The 21,065-nt window shown below is 44.5% G+C and overlaps 1 protein-coding gene across 7 annotated transcripts in view; it reads right to left on the bottom strand.

The window, feature by feature from the left end:
• Nucleotides 1-21,065, bottom strand: part of CARD11 (caspase recruitment domain family member 11) — a 100,140-nt gene that overhangs the window by 41,589 nt on the left and 37,486 nt on the right. For all 7 annotated transcript variants that reach the window (XM_056534339.1, XM_056534342.1, XM_056534340.1 and 4 more), the window contains 7 exons: nucleotides 20,371-20,580; nucleotides 18,867-19,004; nucleotides 17,393-17,718; nucleotides 14,101-14,280; nucleotides 9,563-9,715; nucleotides 2,711-2,836; nucleotides 1,587-1,784 (listed from right to left, as the gene is read on the bottom strand). In XM_056534339.1, coding sequence (XP_056390314.1) covers nucleotides 1,587-1,784; nucleotides 2,711-2,836; nucleotides 9,563-9,715; nucleotides 14,101-14,280; nucleotides 17,393-17,718; nucleotides 18,867-19,004; nucleotides 20,371-20,569 — 1,320 coding nt within the window. In that variant the 5' untranslated portion in view covers nucleotides 20,570-20,580. The remainder of the gene's footprint in view (nucleotides 1-1,586; nucleotides 1,785-2,710; nucleotides 2,837-9,562; nucleotides 9,716-14,100; nucleotides 14,281-17,392; nucleotides 17,719-18,866; nucleotides 19,005-20,370; nucleotides 20,581-21,065) is intronic.

The raw sequence follows: 21,065 nt of genomic DNA, 5'->3' as shown, positions 1-21,065 counted from the left end.
CGATCCTGCACTATGTTCTGCGATGTGAAGTTCTTCACATCACAGATTCATATTTCCCGCAGAGAGCTGTGATTGGCCAAATGGTTCCAGACACTCACAGCTCTCTGCGGGAAATATGAATAATAGGTATATCTATATATGGCAGTGCGGGGTACTATAGAAGAGTCGCTGTGCCCCGCATTTATACATTATACAGGACGATTGCAGTGGGTGTCAGGAGTGACACCCGCTGTGATCTTTCCTTTACTGCAGGTACTACTGCTCCCAACATGGAGCACACTCAGCTCCATGCTGAGAGCTGTAGTACCTGCATTAATAGACAGGTCACAGCGAGTGTCACTTCTGACACCTGTTGTGATCTGTCTATTAATGCAGGTACTACAGCTCCCAACATGAAGCTAAGTGTGCTCCATGTTGGGAGCAGTAGTACCTGCAGTAAAGGAAAGATCACAGTGATTGACACACAGGTCCCAGCACATAGGCCCCTTATTCTTATATGTGGGTGGCGAGTTTTCTACTGTAAAAAAAAATTAACAGTGTCCGTTCTCCTGTGCACAGCGTTGATGTGATGGGGGAGGCCCAGCACATCGCATTACCTCTGTGCACTCTAGGAAGACAGGAGAATGGGCGGCCAGCTCATTCAGCTACTGCATTACACCATGCATAGGGCCTTAGGGACCGAGCGCTTGCTGTGGCCGCCCGCATTGCATCACTGCTGGGCACAAGAGAACGGGCACTGTTTATGCGCCACCCGCATATCAGAAGAATAAGGGACATGTGCGCTGGGACCTGTGTGTCAATCACACAACGGTCCCAGCACTGACATACAGGGGATGTTTTTTTTAACCTGATTAAAGCTGCTAGAAGGCAGCAAAAGCTATGCTTGAACTGTAATTTATAACAACTTTGTCATCCTGTGGCTAGTTTATGGGGGTTAAAATTTGTGACAGTTGTGCTTTAACTGCAGGTACTACTGCTCCCAACATGGAGCTCACTCTGCTCCATGCTGGGAGCTGTAGTACCTGCATTAATAGACAGATCGCAACAAATGTCAGAAGTGACACTCGCTGCGATCTATCTATTAATGCACGTACTACAGCTCCCAGCATGGAGCTGAGTGTGCTCCATGTTGGGAGCTGTAGTACCTGCAGTTAAGGACAGATCACAGCGAGTGTCACTCCTGACACCCACTGTGATTGTCCTGTATAATGACAGCTGTCACGCCCCCTCACATAGGCATGCATTCAGGGGGCAGAGAGTGACGTCACACAGGGGCGGGGCCGTGACGTCACAATGCTCCAACCCCGTGATCGCCAGTAATCAGATCCGGAGCAAACGTGCTGGCTGATTATAACGGGGTGCTGCGTGCAAGGTCACAGGGGTCCCCAGTGGCGGGACCCCCGCGATCAGGCATCTTATCCCTTATCCTTTGGATAGGGGATAAGATGTCTTAGCGCCAGAGCACCCCTTTAAGAAAAGTGTATTTACATAGATATATATAGTCTTAAATTTTGGCTATTTATTAAGGACACACCACATTTTACAGTTTGATGTTGAGGTTATATATTTTTTAAGTAGGCATTCACCTGATCCAAAGCAACTCCATCTTTTAGTACTCTTCTTAGTTTGCATTCCAGATTCACAATTCTTGCCTCTTTTCTAACCATCTCAATCCTAAGTTCATCATTCTTCTCTTCTAGCTCTCGTATCTGCTTTCTGTACTTGTCTTTGTCTATTAGGCATTGGGAGCACTGTGTCTGGGCTTCATCACGGGCACGATATGCCTATTCAGAAGTAATAAAACACAACATACCCATATGATATAACAATATTTTTATTATACTGTATAAAGAAAAAGGCTATTACTTGGCTTTTGACATGAGAAAAAATGCAATTGTATGATCCCATCCTTTATCCAATGATGTAGAATGTTATGCCTATGGGGTAGTACAATTTAGTAGAAATGCTTTATGGTTGAAAACTCAAGGCAATGCCGGAATGTTCACAACAACATAAGTAAGTATCCAACAGCACTGTTGGTGCCAAACTCATAGTACTTAAGTACTGTCCAAAATTACAACTTTTTAATTCAGTTTAGAATTAAAGGGGTATTCCAGGATTTTTTTTTTATTTGACTATGCTACAGGGGCTGTAAAGTTAGTGTAGTTCATTATATAGTGTCTGTACCTGTGTGTGACGGTTTTCTCACAATTCTTATGTGATTTTCACCCCAATATTTATCTTTACCAGCATACAAAATGACTGTCGTCTCAGATTTTTCCCAGGTTGCAATGTGGCCGAGACCTGACTCACTAGTCAGCTGATGACAGGGAGCCTGTCTCCTTTAATGGGTGGAGCGATCGCTTGGTGGGAGAGAGATCAATCTGCAACTAATGCAACAGCTGTAGGCACCCTGATTGAAAACCACAGGTCTTTTGAATGGATGCAGCTCATTTATGTTTCAATGGGTGGGGTGGCTGATGTGTAGGAGGGAGGAAAATAGAATTATGGGATTTGTAGGCAAAAAAAAGAAAACTCAAACAGGAAATACCAGTTCACAAAAAGCTAGCCACAGTATTATGGTAATCTCACAACATAGCCATTTAGCCCCAAGACAAGCGCAGATCCTTCCTAAGCATGTCCATTACTGTCTGCCAGGTACATACTAAAAGCACCTTATGGTGGATAACCCCTTTAAGGCCTTGGTTACCTGATCCCGTTCCTTTTCTACTTCCTCTAACTGTACCATAACGGTGTTCATACGGTGTTTGTACATTTCACAGTCCTTTGCCAGAGTAGAACACTTTAACTCCAAGTCCTCTTTCTCCTCCAAATACTATAGAATAAACAAATCAGTAAGAATGGCATAATAAAAGACAATTTTATTTATTTCATTATTTATAAAGTTTTGGGTGGGTGGCTCCTTTTTTACACCATGTGGACAAACTGACATGTTTTTTTGTCGGTACAATTACAATACCTAATGTGTCTAAGTTTTCCTCATGTTTTACTACTTTTAACAAATATATATACTTTTTTTGTTATTTCTCCATATACCGGGCTGTTTGATGGGTAAGTTTTGTGCCATGAGCTGTATTTTTTATTGGTCCCGTTTTGGTATTGATTGGACTCTTGATCACTTTTTATAAAAAAAATTCTTGGATGTGATAGAAAAAAAGCACAATTCTGGTGTTTGGCATTTTATATGTCATTAATTATACTGTTCCTGTTACGCCGAGCGCTCTGGGTCCCCGCTCCTCCCCGGAGCGCTCGCAACATCCTCGCTACTGCAGCGCCCCGGTCAGATCTACTGACCGGGTGCGCTGCGATACCGCCCCCAGCCGGGATGCGATTCGCGATGCGGGTGGCGCCCGCTCGCGATGCGCACCCCGGCTCCCGTACCTGACTCGCTCTCCGTCGGTCCTGTCCCGGCGCGCGCGGCCCCGCTCCCTAGGGCGCGCGCGCCGGGTCTCTGCGATTTAAAGGGCCACTGCGCCACTGATTGGCACAGTTGGTCTAATTAGTGTGTTCACCTGTGCACTCCCTATGTATACCTCACTTCCCCTGCACTCCCACGCCAGATCTTGTTGCCATTGTGCCAGTGAAAGCGTTTCCTTGTGTGTTCCTAGCCTGTGTTCCAGACCTCCTGCCGTTGCCCCTGACTACGATCCTTGCTGCCTGCCCCGACCTTCTGCTACGTCCGACCTTGCTCTTGTCTACTCCCTTGTACCGCGCCTATCTTCAGCAGTCAGAGAGGTTGAGCCGTTGCTAGTGGATACGACCTGGTTACTACCGCCGCTGCAAGACCATCCCGCTTTGCGGCGGGCTCTGGTGAATACCAGTAGTAACTTAGAACCGGTCCACTAGCACGGTCCACGCCAATCCCTCTCTGGCACAGAGGATCCACCTCCTGCCAGCCGAATCGTGACAGTAGATCCGGCCATGGATCCCGCTGAAGTTCCACTGCCAGTTGTCGCCGACCTCACCACGGTGGTCGCCCAGCAGTCGCAACAGATAGCGCAACAAGGCCACCAGCTGTCTCAACTGACCGTGATGCTACAGCAGCTACTACCACAGCTTCAGCAATCATCTCCTCCGCCAGCTCCTGCACCTCCTCCGCAGCGAGTGGCCGCTTCCGGCCTACGACTATCCTTGCCGGATAAATTTGATGGGGACTCTAAGTTTTGCCGTGGCTTTCTTTCGCAATGTTCCCTGCACTTGGAGATGATGTCGGACCAGTTTCCTACTGAAAGGTCTAAGGTGGCTTTCGTAGTCAGCCTTCTGTCTGGGAAAGCTCTGTCATGGGCCACACCGCTCTGGGACCGCAATGACCCCGTCACTGCCTCTGTACACTCCTTCTTCTCGGAAATTCGAAGTGTCTTTGAGGAACCTGCCCGAGCCTCTTCTGCTGAGACTGCCCTGCTGAACCTGGTCCAGGGTAATTCTTCCGTTGGCGAGTACGCCATCCAATTCCGTACTCTTGCTTCCACATTATCCTGGAATAATGAGGCCCTCTGCGCGACCTTTAAAAAAGGCCTATCCAGCAACATTAAAGATGTGCTGGCCGCACGAGAAATTCCTGCTAACCTGCATGAACTCATTCATCTAGCCACTCGCATTGACATGCGTTTTTCCGAAAGGCGTCAGGAGCTCCGCCAGGATATGGACTTTGTTCGCACGAGGCGTTTTTTCTCCCCGGCTCCTCTCTCCTCTGGTCCTCTGCAATCCGTTCCTGTGCCTCCCGCCGTGGAGGCTATGCAAGTTGACCGGTCTCGCTTGACACCTCAAGAGAGGACACGACGCCGCATGGAGAATCTTTGCCTGTACTGTGCCGGTACCGAACACTTCCTGAAGGATTGTCCTATCCGTCCTCCCCGCCTGGAAAGACGTACGCTGACTCCGCACAAAGGTGAGACAGTTCTTGATGTCAACTCTGCTTCTCCACGCCTTACTGTGCCTGTGCGGATATCTGCCTCTACCTTCTCCTTCTCTACTATGGCCTTCTTGGATTCCGGATCTGCAGGAAATTTTATTTTGGCCTCTCTCATCAACAGGTTCAACATCCCGGTGACCAGTCTCGCCAGACCCCTCTACATCAATTGTGTTAACAATGAAAGATTGGACTGTACCGTGCGTTACCGCACGGAGCCCCTCCTAATGTGCATCGGACCTCATCACGAAAAAATTGAGTTTTTGGTCCTCTCCAATTGCACTTCCGAAATTCTCCTTGGACTACCGTGGCTTCAACGCCATTCCCCAACCCTTGATTGGTCCACAGGAGAGATCAAGAGCTGGGGTACTTCTTGTTTCAAGGACTGTCTTAAACCGGTTCCCAGTACTCCCTGCCGTGACCCTGTGGGTCCCCCTGTAACCGTTCTCCCTAAGGCTTATATGGACTATGCTGACGTATTTTGCAAAAAACAAGCTGAGACTTTACCTCCTCACAGGCCTTATGACTGTCCTATTGACCTCCTCCCGGGCACTACTCCACCCTGGGGCAGAATTTATCCTCTGTCCGCCCCAGAGACTCTTGCTATGTCTGAATACATCCAGGAAAATTTAAAAAAGGGGTTTATCCGCAAATCCTCCTCTCCTGCCGGAGCTGGATTTTTCTTTGTGTCCAAAAAAGATGGCTCCCTACGTCCTTGCATTGATTACCGCGGACTTAATAAAATCACGGTAAAGAACCGCTACCCCCTACCTCTTATCTCAGAACTCTTTGATCGCCTTCAAGGTGCCCACATCTTTACCAAACTGGACTTGAGAGGTGCTTATAATCTCATCCGCATCAGGGAGGGGGACGAATGGAAAACTGCATTTAACATCAGAGATGGACACTTTGAGTATCTAGTCATGCCCTTTGGCCTGTGCAATGCCCCTGCCGTCTTCCAAGACTTTGTTAATGAAATTTTTCGTGATCTCTTATATTCCTGTGTTGTTGTGTATCTGGACGATATTCTGATTTTTTCTGCCAACTTAGAAGAACATCGCCAGCATGTCCGCATGGTTCTTCAGAGACTTCGAGACAATCAACTTTATGCCAAAATGGAGAAATGTCTGTTTGAATGTCAATCTCTTCCTTTCCTAGGATACTTGGTCTCTGGCCAGGGACTACAAATGGACCCAGATAAACTCTCTGCCGTCTTAGATTGGCCACGCCCCTCCGGACTCCGTGCTATCCAACGTTTTTTGGGGTTCGCCAATTATTACAGACAATTTATTCCACATTTTTCCACTATTGTGGCTCCTATCGTGGCTTTAACCAAGAAGAATGCCAATCCTAAGTCCTGGTCTCCCCAAGCGGAAGACGCATTTAAACGGCTCAAGTCTGCCTTTTCTTCTGCTCCCGTGCTCTCCAGACCTGACCCATCTAAACCCTTCCTATTGGAGGTTGATGCCTCCTCAGTGGGAGCTGGAGCGGTCCTTCTACAAAAAAATTCTTCCGGGCATGCTGTTACTTGTGGTTTTTTTTCTAGGACCTTCTCTCCGGCGGAGAGGAACTACTCCATCGGGGATCGAGAACTACTGGCCATTAAATTGGCACTTGAGAAATGGAGGCATCTGCTGGAGGGATCAAAATTTCCAGTTATCATTTACACCGATCACAAGAATCTCTCCTATCTCCAGTCTGCCCAACGGCTGAATCCTCGCCAGGCCAGGTGGTCGTTGTTCTTTGCCCGTTTTAACTTTGAAATTCATTTTCGCCCTGCCGACAAGAACATTAGGGCCGATGCTCTCTCTCGTTCCTCGGATGCCTCGGAAGTAGAGGTCTCTCCGCAACACATCATTCCTCCTGACTGTCTGATCTCCACTTCTCCAGTCTCCATCAGGCAAACTCCTCCAGGGAAGACCTTCGTTTCTCCACGCCAACGTCTCGGGATTCTCAAATGGGGTCACTCCTCCCACCTCGCAGGCCATGCGGGCATCAAAAAGTCCTTGCAACTCATCTCTCGTTTCTATTGGTGGCCGACTCTGGAGACGGATGTTGTTGATTTTGTGCGGGCCTGTATTGTCTGTGCCCGGGATAAGACTCCTCGCCAGAAGCCTGCTGGTCTCCTTCATCCTCTGCCTGTCCCCGAACAGCCTTGGTCTCTGATTGGTATGGACTTTATTACAGACTTACCCCCATCCCGTGGCAACACTGTTGTTTGGGTGGTCGTTGATCGATTTTCCAAGATGGCACATTTTATTCCTCTTCCTGGTCTTCCTTCAGCGCCTCAGTTGGCAAAACAATTTTTTGTACACATTTTTCGTCTTCACGGTTTGCCCACGCAGATCGTCTCGGATAGAGGCGTCCAATTCGTGTCAAAATTCTGGAGGGCTCTCTGTAAACAACTCAAGATTAAATTAAACTTCTCTTCTGCTTATCATCCTCAATCCAATGGGCAAGTAGAAAGAATTAACCAGGTCCTGGGTGACTATTTACGGCATTTTGTTTCCTCCCGCCAGGATGACTGGGCAGATCTTCTACCATGGGCCGAATTCTCGTACAACTTCAGAGTCTCTGAATCTTCTGCTAAATCCCCATTTTTCGTGGTGTACGGCCGTCACCCTCTTCCCCCCCTCCCTACTCCCTTGCCCTCTGGTTTGCCCGCTGTGGATGAAGTGACTCGTGATCTTTCCACCATATGGAAAGAGACCCAAAATTCTCTTTTACAGGCTTCATCTCGCATGAAAAAGTTTGCCGATAAGAAAAGAAGAGCTTCCCCCATTTTTGCTCCCGGAGACAAGGTATGGCTCTCCGCTAAATATGTCCGCTTCCGTGTCCCCAGTTACAAACTGGGACCACGCTATCTGGGTCCTTTCAAAATCTTGTGCCAAATTAATCCTGTCTCTTACAAACTTCTTCTTCCTCCTTCTCTTCGTATTCCCAATGCCTTTCATGTCTCTCTCCTTAAACCACTCATCATCAACCGTTTCTCTCCCAAACTTGTTTCTCCCACTCCTGTTTCCGGTTCTTCTGACATCTTCTCCGTGAAGGAGATACTGGCCTCCAAGATGGTCAGAGGGAAAAAAATTTTTTGGGTTGATTGGGAGGGCTGTGGTCCTGAAGAGAGATCCTGGGAACCTGAGGACAACATCCTAGACAAAAGTCTGGTCCTCAGGTTCTCAGGCTCCAAGAAGAGGGGGACACCCAAGGGGGGGGGGGTACTGTTACGCCGAGCGCTCCGGGTCCCCGCTCCTCCCCGGAGCGCTCGCAACATCCTCGCTACTGCAGCGCCCCGGTCAGATCTACTGACCGGGTGCGCTGCGATACCGCCCCCAGCCGGGATGCAATTCGCGATGCGGGTGGCGCCCGCTCGCGATGCGCACCCCGGCTCCCGTACCTGACTCGCTCTCCGTCGGTCCTGTCCCGGCGCGCGCGGCCCCGCTCCCTAGGGCGCGCGCGCGCCGGGTCTCTGCGATTTAAAGGGCCACTGCGCCACTGATTGGCGCAGTTGGTCTAATTAGTGTGTTGACCTGTGCACTCCCTATGTATACCTCACTTCCCCTGCACTCCCTCGCCGGATCTTGTTGCCATTGTGCCAGTGAAAGCGTTTCCTTGTGTGTTCCTAGCCTGTGTTCCAGACCTCCTGCCGTTGCCCCTGACTACGATCCTTGCTGCCTGCCCCGACCTTCTGCTACGTCCGACCTTGCTCTTGTCTACTCCCTTGTACCGCGCCTATCTTCAGCAGTCAGAGAGGTTGAGCCGTTGCTAGTGGATACGACCTGGTTACTATCGCCGCTGCAAGACCATCCCGCTTTGCGGCGGGCTCTGGTGAATACCAGTAGTAACTTAGAACCGGTCCACTAGCACGGTCCACGCCAATCCCTCTCTGGCACAGAGGATCCACCTCCTGCCAGCCGAATCGTGACAGTTCCATTAATGTTGTATTATAACATATTTGACATTTCTGCATGCAGCGATACCAAATATGTTTACACTTATTTATTTGAAAAATGGAAAAAGGAGGGTGATTTGAAATTTTATTATGGAAGGGGTTAATTTATATAGAGTTAACACTATCATTAGATGACTCATATAGATCATTGCAGTACCTATGTGTTCCATTGATCCATGAAATCTGCGCTCTATTGGTAAATCTGACCCACTGCATTACTGATATCAGCTTAGGGTCGCCCGATATGGAGCAGGATTGTGTCGGGATAATGCTGAATACACTTTTGGTGACACCATGATGGGCTAGAGCATGGGACATGAAGGAGTTAATTACCAAATATTAAAAAATAAGCAACCAGTAAACACAGGTGAACACAAGATGCCGATTCATTTCTAGCTTGAACAGATTTTACTTATGCAAGAATAGTGCAGTCTGCTTCACTATTCTTTCCTCAAAATAACCTACACTAGCTGAAAAAGAGCAACTTATTTGATAAAGGTATTAGACTTTCTTGAGACACTACATCTCAAATACTGTACAGCCGTACAACCGTCTGAGCAGAGATAAGATTGTAGTGAAAGATAGGTTCAGGAAACATTATATTTTAGAGACAAAAAGTAGAAAATGACAATTCTAGTGAACAAACAGTTATAAGAAATTATTTATTAAAAACCTTTTACCTTGTCCCTCAGATCTTCAGCTTGACGTATTTCTTCCTGAAGATTAAATATTCTATTCACCAGTTCATGCCGATCTTCGAGAGCCTCTTTACGATCATGTTCAAGGATATCAACTATGGCTTTGTCTGAATCAGGTAGACTATGACCTCCATCCTATACAGTGTTAAAAAAAAAGAACATTTACTGTCGTATAACACGCACATTAAATCCTTTTGAAAAAAATAAATATTTTTTTTGCATATTTACATCATAGAAAATAGTGCACGAAAGTGCACTGCATTTATTTAAATATTTTCCTAAGCCACAAGAGATACATCATAGAAAACAAACTAAAAATAGTATTTTTTTTATTTTTATTAAAAAGTTTGTGAAATAAAACTTTTTTAGCACCTGTCCACAAGCATATGTGTATGATCTTTGGGGTTCACCATTGAGATCCCTATGATAACTAGACCAGGGGTTCTGGAAGAGTTTGAATGGTCATGCATGAGCTCTACCACAACAATAAAAGTCTATGGGTCCGAAGATGATCGCTAAGTACAGCCCAGAGACAATGAATGGAGCAGCAGGGCACATATGTGACCACTTCTCAATTCAAACTCATCTAGAATGGTAAGACCCCAGTGATCATACATGTTTGGGAAAACTAAGGAAGCATAATAATTTAATGAAATATACATGCCTTAAATAAAGTGCATGGCATGTGGTTCAAACGGAGCACTTTAATAATTATTAATTAGTATTACTTTAATTATTTCTGAGAATTATTTCTAATGACATGTTTGTGAACTTAAACACAATAATGACTGCAGATAGATATTAACCCCTTAAGGACCAGGCCATTTTACACCTTAAGACCGGAGCGTTTTTTGAACATCTGACCACTGTCACTTTAAACATTAATAACTCTGGGATGCTTTTACCTATCATTCTGATTCCGAGATTGTTTTTTCATGACATATTCTACTTTATGTTATTGGTAAAATTTTGTCGATACTTGCATCGTTTCTCAGTGAAAAATTCCAAAATTTGATGAAAAAATTTAAAATTTTGCATTTTTCTAACTTTGAAGCTCTCTGCTTGTAAGGAAAATGGATATTCCAAATAAAAAAAAATTTTATTCACAAATTCAATATGTCCACTTTATGTTTGCATCATAAAATTGACGTGATTTTACTTTTGGAAGACACCAGAGGGCTTCAAAGTTCAGCAGCAATTTTCCAATTTTTCACAAAATTTTCAAACTCACTATTTTTCAGGGACCAGTTCAGGTTTGAAGTGGATTTGAAGGGTCTTCATATTAGAAATACCCCACAAATGACCCCATTATAAAAACTGCACCCCCCAAAGTATTCAAAATGACATTCAGTCAGCGTTTTAATCCTTTAGGTGTTTCACAGGAATAGCAGCAAAGTGAAGGAGAAAATTCACAATCTTCATTTTTTACACTCTCATGTTATTGTAGACCCAATTTTTTTTATTTTTACAAGGGGTAGAAGGAGAATATTTATACTTATATTTGTAGCCCAATTTCTCTCAAGTAAGCACATACCTCATGTTTCCATGTAAAGTGTTCGGCGGGCGCATTAGAGGGCTCAGAAGGGAAGGAGCGACAAGGGGATTTTGGAGAGTACGTTTTTCTGAAATGGTTTTTGGGGGGCATGTTGCATTTAGGAAGCCCCTATGGTGCCAGGACAGCAAAATAATTTGGCTTTTGGAGAGCAAATTTTGCTCGGGGGGCATGTCGCATTTAGGAATCCCCTATGGTGCCAGGATGCAAAATAACCCCCACATGGCATACCATTTTGGAAACTAGACCCCTTGAGGAACGTAACAAGGGGTACAGTGAGCATTTACCCCTCACTGGTGTCTGTCAGAACTTTGGAACAGTGGGCTGTACAAAATGTTTAATTTGCACAGTCCACTGTTCCAAAGCTCTGTCAGACACCAGTGGGGTGTAAATTCTCACTGCACCCCTCATTACATTCCGTGAGGGGTGTAGTTTCCGAAATGGCGTCACATGTGTTTTTTTTTTTGCGTTTGTCAAAACCGCTGTAACAATCAGCCACCCCTGTGCAAATCACCTCAAATGTACATGGTGCACTCTCCCTTCTGGGCCTTGTTGTGCGACCCCAGAGCACTTTGCGCCCACTTATGGGGTATCTCCGTAGTCGGGAGAAGTTGCATTGCAAATTTTGGGGGGCTTTTTTCCCCTTTACCTCTTGTCAAAATGAACAGTATAGGGCAACACCAGCATGTTAGTGTAAAAAATGTATTTTTTTACACTAACATGCTGTTGTAGACCCCAACTTCACCTTTTCATAAGGGGTTAAAGGAGAAAAAGCCCCCCAAAATTTGTTAGGCAATTTCTTCTGAGTACGGCGATACCCCATATGTGGCCCTAAACTGTTGCCCTGAAATACGACAGGGCTCCAAAGTGAGAGCGCCATGCGCATTTGAGGCCTGAATTAGGGATTTGCATAGGGGTGGACATAGGGGTATTCTATGCCAGTGATTCCCAAACAGGGTGCCTCCAGCTGTTGCAAAACTCCCAGCATGCTTGGACAGTCAACGGCTGTCCGGCAATACTGGGAGTTGTTGCTCTGCAACAGCTGGAGGCTCCATTTTGGAAACAGTGGCGTACCAGACGTTTTTCATTTTTATTGGGGAGGGGAGGGGGGCTGTGTAGGGGTATGTGTATATGTAGTGTTTTTTTACTTTTTATTTTATTTTGTGGTAGTGTAGTGTAGTGTAGTGTTTTTAGGGTACAGTCACACGGGCGGGGGATTACAGCGAGTTTCCCGCTGCGAGTTTGAGCTGCCGCGCAAAATTTGCTGCATTGCAAACTTGCAGCCTGATACTCACTGTAAGCCCCCTGCCCATGTGAATGTACCCTGTACATTCACAGGGAGGGACCTCCAGCTGTTGCAAAACTACAACTCCCAGCATGCACAGTTTATCAGTGCATGCTGGTAGTTATAGTTTTGCAACAGCTGGAGGCACACGGGTTGGGAAACACTGAGTTAGGAAACAGACAATGTTTCCCAACCAGTGGGCCTCCAGTTGTTGCAAAACCACAACTCTCAGCATTCTCAGGCATGCTGGGAGTAGTAGTTCAGCAACATCTTTAAAGCCAGATGTTGCCGAACTACAACTCCCAGCATGCTTGGAGTTGTAGTTTTGCAACATCTGGAGGACTACAGTTGGCAGACCACTAATACAGTGGTTCCCAATCTGTGCCCTTCCAGATGTTGCAAAACTACAACTCCTAGTATGCCAAAACTGTCCAGACATGCTGGGAGTTGTAGTTCTGCAACATCTGAAGGGCCAGATGTTACAGAACTACAACTCCCAGCATGCCTGGACAGTAAGGGCATGCTGAGGATGTGTAGTTTTGCAACATCTTGAAGGGCACAGTGGTCCCAAAACTGTGGACCTCCAGATGTTGCAAAACTGCAGCTCCCAGCATGCCCAGATGCCAAGGGCTGTCTGGGCATGCTGGGAGTTGTAGTTTACAGGGTCCCAATACAGCAATGCATGTCGCTTTACGGCGACGTGCATTGCTGTAAAGGGCCCGACCGCGGCTCAAGATCAACTCACCTGTCGCCGCTGCCGCCACCTTCACGCCGGGATCCGGGTCTTCAGGGACGAGGTAAGTACCGGGGCCGGTCCCCAGCACTCCCCCGTCCCCCGCCGCATCCTCCGGTCTTCCTCCCGTCCTCTCCGGACTTCAAGGGGCCGGGCAGGGCGGGAGGAAGTATCTGCCCCCCCCCCCTTGCGATTGGTCGGTTAGTTAACCGACGGATCGCAGGGGATCGGAGGAGGTGGCAGGCTTGCCACCTCGCTCCTAGTCTTCAGCATGGTCCTGGCTGTCTGTGACAGCCGGGATCATGCGAAATTACCGGTCGATCGGGTCCCAGAGACCCGATCAGCCCGGTATCGACGCAGATCGCAAGGGTGATTTCCTACATGGCCCCCCTCAGCGTTTGCCCTGGATGCCTGCTAAAGGATTTCAGCAGGCATCCAGTTCCGATCTCTGCCCGGCAAGCGGCAGAGACCGGAAATACAACAGGACGTTCTCTAACGTCCTTGGGCATTAAAGCACAGGTAGTGAGGACGTTAGAGAATGTCCTATGTCCTTAAGTGGTTAAAGATCCTGTGTTCAGGGTCATCAGGTATATACTGTAAGGGTACGTTTACACGTGCATATTTGTGCTGCAGATTTTGCTGCCCATTGATTTCAGTGGGTAGCAAAATCTGCTACAGCAAATCTGCAGCAGAAATAAGCATGCGTGAACTTACCCTAAGGGATAATTTGCCACGTTTAGAATGCGTGTTATATAAAAATTGGATCAACCATAGGATCAGCCATAATATGCACCCTGTGAAGCACCCAAACGTCATCTATCTTCAGCGTTATACATTGTATTACTGTATACCTCTAGCAATGGACCCTCTTATCACTTAAAATTTAATGGTTCTATCAGATATAAATTAACATTTATGTTTTCATTTTTCTAGAGCTAATATCTTGTTACCTGAAGTAATGACTGAAACTCTTGCATTTTTGTCTTTAACATTTCATTTTCACGCTCAAGTTCCATCATTTGTTCCCTCTTAGGTCGATTCTCGATATCATTTTTCAGTTTAAGAGATTGGTTTCTTTCCAGTTTGCACTCTTCCTCTACTTTATTTAAATGATGCTTTAGACGGTCAATCTGCATTGAATAAAAAGAAGGTGTCATGAACGGGGGCAGCAGGGAGTAGTGAGCCCTATACCAGTCCCTAAGACCACTCTCCCTGCCTACCTGCCCATCCACCCTAAACGACAGATCGACAACTGGGAGCTGGTCCCTTTTTTGTGCTAAAGTTCATGGGCGTGGAATTCAACAAAACAAACATAACTGTACAGAGTCAGGGAACAAGTCAGGAACATAACAGGAATACAAAAACCAACAAACAGAAAAATCATGCAGGATATAGTAACATACAGTTCAAGAACCAGGATCAAGATTAATGGCAGATAGAAATATATGAACTAGACTAGATATGAGGATAAGTATACAGCAGACAAAACCAGGAGATGCAGGGGATAAACAGGTTAACTGAATGTCAGAACACTAAATGGGTCAGGAAATCAAGAGCAGAATTCTATCCTAGGAGATCCAGGATGAAATAAGGTAAAAAAAAGGACTGACAAAACACGCAGTGTGAATATGGACTAAGGAAACACAAGGCAGAACGAACAATACCAGAATACTAAAACCTGACAAAGGTGCCAAAACAATGCAAGCTAAAATCTATATCAAACCATGGTTAAAACCCAGGATAAATGTGCTCAGACAGACAAAAGCTAAAGTGCATCATGAACAAGACATGGTCAGAGTGCAGGTCCAATTACCAGCCGCGAGTTCCAGCAGAGCTATGGTCTAAATAACCCCACCCGGGACCCCATAGGCTGGAAGCAATAACTCTTCCCAAACCAGGGAGAATTAACACAGAAACTGTTCAGACAAGAACAATGTCTGAACAGGACCCAAAGCAGAAAATGCAAAACACAAATAAACGGACATTACAGAAGGTAGAAAGATATGAGTTTAAGAAGCTCTACACTGCTGAATAAACATATTTTGAATAGTAAACTGCCCTTCCTGATTTTAAATATAGCAAAACAGAATAAATCTCTCGATCAAAAGCAGTTGATCAATATAGGAACCAGTTTAGTTTAAACTTCAGGTGGATTAAGAGGCCTTACTATAAGATGTGGAACAACATTTCTGGATGAGGAGAGGGATTTTTATTGTTGGGTTGGTTGGAAAGGGTGGATGGGGGTTAATCTTTATTTACATCTTATGATATTCTTGTGTCTTTCCTTCTGTCTGTATTGTTTCTGTTGGTGTGTCCACATATATTGTTTTGGTGTGATTATCCATCCAGTAGGGATTTGGGTGGAAAATTATGAAAGATTATGGGGGAGATTTATCAAAATCTGTCCAGAGGAAAAGTTGCTGAGTTGCTTCTTTCATTTTACAGAGGCCTTTTCAAAAATGAAAGAAGCGATCTGATTGGTTGCTATGGGCAACTCAGCAACTTTTCCTCTGGACAGGTTTTGATAAATCTCCCCCTATGTCTTTTCTCAACCTTATCAACAGCACCCTATTATCTAAAGTTACTGTTGGGGGGTTCTTGAAAGGAGACAAAGTATCCCAATATAAAGGCGCTGGACTGTTCTTTGGGCTTAAAGGCCCTTCTCTAAGTATTTCACATAGTATATTTCGATGTGCACATTGCATTCTTGCACCTGAGGTCCTGAGGTCAGAATCAACCCTGTCCTGGTGCATGGGGAGGGGTAGGCTATGCTGTGGTAGATTGTAGATTTAAGGAGACCCATAATGGCACCCAAGGGCCGGCTGCAACAGTCACTTTGGTGTAGCATGACTTTGTGGGAACTCCTATAGAGGTTAAGTTCCCAATCCCCAGTTTAAAGAGAATTAAAGATTAAGGCCCCCTTTTACAGATTCTTTATACCCTCTTTTGTTCCTGAGATATGAGGGTTTATATATTGTCTGACAATTCAGTGAATTAGTCAGATGGGCGTGAACTTTATAATGGAAGTGAATGGGTGATGGGTGGGATTATACAGTCAGGGGGGGGGGTGTATTAGGTACATACACCCCCTCAATGTACAACATTCACAATCCCTGACTGTATAAAGATGCTTATCACCTGAAATTCACCCACATTTTTTATATTTTCATATCTCAGGAATGGAAGGGCGGATAAAGAAAATATATGAGGTGTTTGATCAGGGCCCACTAAGCTATTTAATTACAATAGAATATCAATTTTCAGGTGTTTGCCACAGGTCCTCTTTAAGAACTGCCCTGGAATTTTCTGCCACTGTATAATACTACTTGTTCAACTGCAAAGTCTGTTTCATCCTGGGAAACCTCTCTTATACACTGCCCATGTATATTAGAGGCAGATTCACTAAATCTAGAAAGAGCATTTAATGCATTTCCCACAAGGAGCTTAAATGAGAAGTCTGTGAATCACTAATTCTAGACATGGATTGTACCTGTGTGTGACGGTTTTCTCACAATTCTTATGTGATTTTCACCCCAATATTTATCTTTCCAGCATACAAAATGACTGTTGTCTCAGATTTTTCCCAGGTTGCAATGCGGCCAAGACCTGACCTCACTAGTCAGCTGATGACAGGGAGCCTGTCTGCTTCAATGGGTGGAGGGATCACTTGGTGGGAGAGAGATCAATCTGCAACTAATGCAACAGCTTTAGGCAACCTGATTGAAAACCACAGGTCTTTTGAATGGATGCAGCTCATTTATGTTTCAATGGGTGGGGTGGCTGATGTGTGGGAGGGAGGAAATGGAATTATGGGATTTGTAATCAAAAAAAGAAAACTAAAATAGGAAATACCAGTTCACAAAAAGCTAGCCACAGTGTTATGGTAATCTCACAACATAGCCATTTAGCCTAAAGACAAGCGCAGATCCTTCCTAAGCATGCCCATTACTGTCTGCCTGGTATGTACTAAAATCCCCTTAATGTGGATAAACCCTTTAAGGAAAGGATAGATCAACATTATGTGTTATATGGTGCAATGCTAATTCAAAGAAAAGTAACTCAATATGGACAATGAGTCAACTACCACTGTCCTAAGTTCTCCTTTCTACATTACACAAAATGACTCAAGCAATTGGGGCTAAGCTGTGATACTCAGTGCAACCCATCAACTAGTGTGTCATTGTTTCTAAGAATAAAACACTTTCTATCCATGAGCAATGCTTATAAATAGTGTATACTTACCTCAAGTTGTAAGTCCCGGCTTCTCATGACAGCCATGTTTTTCTCCTCACTAAGCTGAGCATATCTCATCGCTATAGTATAATTTTCATCCTTCACTTTGATTAACTCATCGTTGCAGTTGTTTCGCTCTTCTTTCATTTTGTTGTAACGATCCTGAAAGGCCATCAGTTCTAGGTTCACCAGCTTTAACTGTTTCCGCTCATCCTCCAGAAGTCTTGAGTTAGCCAGCAGTTCAATCTTTTGCACTTCTTTCGTCTTTAACTGTTGCTGTAATTTTATGACTTCATTCATGAGGAACTGTGTGAGAGCTTCATGTCCTTCTTCCACTAAATAAAAAGTACAAGAGTTGGGATTGTTACTACATTTAATTTATAGCTTCATATATTTCACTAACATTGACTTTATGTAACCTAATTTATTAGCCTGGCATCTTTGTATTAACTGTTTATTCGATTCTGTTTTATTCTCTCCCACATGGAATACATTTCTTACTATCTGGAAACCTAGTAGAAGATTAGGTGGTGTTGACAGATCTTACAGACCTTTATTTACTCATTATCCTTAATTTGGGTAGGCAGGATAGTCTGGCTTATTTATACATGATGACCACATGGTCAGAGTTCATTTACCCAATGAGAAAGTTTTAAGGTGCTATTAATGGGGTTATCTTAAAGGGTACCTCTCATCAAAAAACCTTTGATATATTATAGATTAATGTATGCAGAATAACTTTACAATTGCATGTTATTAAAAAATATGCTTCCTTCTATTTCATTTTCCACTTTGAAGAAATGACCACTAGGGGTCTCCCTACCAGTCCTGGCAGCAAGCATTTCAGACTCATGCTGGAGTCCTAAACACTATGAGCTGCCTGTCTGCTTTGTTCACAAAGGAGAACACTCAGAGCTGCCAGCCTGCTTTGTTCACAGCCTGTTTGGCTGTGAACAAAGCAGGCTGGCAGCTCTGAGTGTTTAGGACTCCAGCATGAGTCAGAAATGCTTGCTGACAGGACTGATCGGGAAAAATACAATAGAAAGAAGCATATTTTTCATTAACATGCTATTGGAAAGTTATTCAACATTCATTAATCTAAAATATATCAAAAGTTTATTTGATGAGAGGTACCCTTTAATAAGACAAACTATTTTCATATGCTGTAAGTTATAAGGACATCATTGAGGTGAGACATTTACCCAAGACACCCTTTTTCATAAGTTTGACCAGAGATCTATAAATAGAGTGAGTCCTGCTCTGGTGAATATGGTACAGCCACTTTTTGGATTGGACCAGTTTTATTGTAAAAATATGGCTGACTTGATGAGCTAACCTATCTTAAATAGTAGTGAGATCATAGGCCTCCATATACATTAAATTGTTGAATTATCCTGCTGAACTAGGTTTTACTGACATTTATCTAATTTGTATGGCTAGTTGAAGACTTGGGATGAATAGATTACTAACATCTCTCACTTACCAACTATTGTGGAAAATCTTCTGGTTGGTTCTTTTCCTGTTACTAACTTGTAGAGTTCAGGGTAATAAAATTCTAGACTTTCCAAGAAGACAACATAACCTCGTTGTCCTTTTGTATGAAGTATATCCAGGAGCCGCCCTGCAAAAAGAAACATATAAAGTAGGATACATTGCCTGGTGCCATAAGGAAGCCCTGGGGAAACTCAGCTAAGGTAACCAATCATTAATACGCAGTATATACCGTATTTTTCGCCCTATAGGACGCACCGGCGTATAAGACGCACCTAATTTATAGGTGCAAAATCTAAAAAAAATTAGATTCTGAACCAAAAATTGGTCTTCAACCTGCGGACCTCCAGATGTTGCAAAACTACAACTCCCAGCATGCCCGGACAGCCGTTGGCTGTCCGGGCATGCTGGGAGTTGTAGTTTTGCAACATCTGGAGGTCCGCAGGTTGAAGACTACTGGTATAGGAGGTAGTACTCACGTGTCTCCGCCACTCTGGACCCGTCACCGCTGCCCTGGATGTCGCTCCATCGCTGTCACCGCATCCCCGGGGTGTCCCCGTCGCTCCGGACTTCTTCTTCCCCGGGATCCACGCTCTCCGTCGCCGTCATCACGCCGCTACGCACGCTGCTCCTATTGGATGAAGGCGTGCGCGACGACGTGATGACGTCAAAAGAGAGCGCAGGGGTTCCCGGCACGGAGCAGACACCGAGGAGGCAGGTAAGGTCCCTCCCGGTGACCTGTAAGCTGCTCGGGACACCGCGGCGGTCCCGAACAGCCCGAATGAGCAGCCGGGTTAGTGTTATTTTCGCTTCAGATGTGGCGATCAGCTTTGATTGACGCGTCTGAAGGGTTAATACAGGGCATCACCGCGATCGGTGATGTCCTGTATTAGCGGCGGGTCCCACCGGCATTGATGGCCGCAGGTATTCGCCGTATAAGACGCACCAACTTCCCCCCCCCCCCCCCAGTTATGGGGAAGAAAAAGTGCGTCTTATACGGCGAAAAATACGGCAGTTACACCTTTCTTCTTTTTGTTTTCCTACAGTTCCCTCCAGAGCGGTGATACTGTTGACAGCTACTCAACAAACAACAAAGAGTGTGTCGGAGTGTGCGTCTGCAGTACCACCACTCTGGAAGAAGCTCAGAAGGAGGAGAGGAATAAGGCTCTTGCATTCTGTTTGGGGAACATCCAGTGATAATGAAAACTGATCTAACATTTAATCTCTTGTTTTGTGTGTATGGTCTATTTTAGTATTGTGGTGCATTGTGATGTGAACTAATATTATCTTGCACCATCTAGAATATGCCACAATGTGAGTAAAAGGCAGTTCTTGAACATGTCGTCAGCTTGTTGTGTGGTCTGTGCCTGGGAGTCTTCATTCTAAGCTACATGGTGTTAAAATAATTTGACTTACAGACAATTTGTCTTCTAATATAATAATACTAAAATGTTATATTAGCCATTATGTTAAGAATAAATGTTAATAAACCTTACCTGAGCGGGTGGTCCTTGATAACAACAGCACAGAGTTGAGAACTTCTTCCTCATCCTGCTCATCAATCACCTTACATTGCCGTAAATACGGAGTTAACTTTGCAGGATTGATGTAGCGGCTGAGCATATTCCTGTTGGCTTCAATGTTTTCCCATAGTTCACTCTCCTCACTTTTTAATATGTCAATTTCTTTATCCATTTTATATTATTCTACAGTTTAAAAAAAAAAAACAATAATAGCAAAATCATTCCAGCCATTTATTTTTGCAAATGTGCCCAAGTATTTATAAAATATATTCCTTCTCTCATTCTTCTTCTCAGTAGTAGTAATAGTAGTAGTATTATTGGTAGTAATAGTAGTAGTATTATTGGTAGTAATAGTAGTAGTATTATTGGTAGTAATAGTAGTGGTATTATTGGTAGTAATAGTAGTAGTATTATTGGTAGTAATCGTAGTAGTATTATTGGTAGTAATAGTAGTATTATTGGTAGTAATAGTAGTAGTATTATTGGTAGTAATAGTAGTAGTATTATTGGTAGTAATAGTAGTAGTATTATTGGTAGTAATAGTATTATTGGTAGTAATAGTAGTAGTAGTATTGGTAGTAATAGTAGTAGTATTATTGGTAGTAATAGTAGTAGTATTATTGGTAGTAATAGTAGTAGTATTATTGGTAGTAATAGTAGTGGTATTA

Source organism: Hyla sarda, chromosome 8 (assembly GCF_029499605.1).
Source record: "Hyla sarda isolate aHylSar1 chromosome 8, aHylSar1.hap1, whole genome shotgun sequence".
NCBI lineage: Eukaryota > Metazoa > Chordata > Amphibia > Anura > Hylidae > Hyla > Hyla sarda.
Note: the sequence above shows the minus strand (reverse complement) of the source record. Positions and strands in the feature narration are given on the sequence as shown.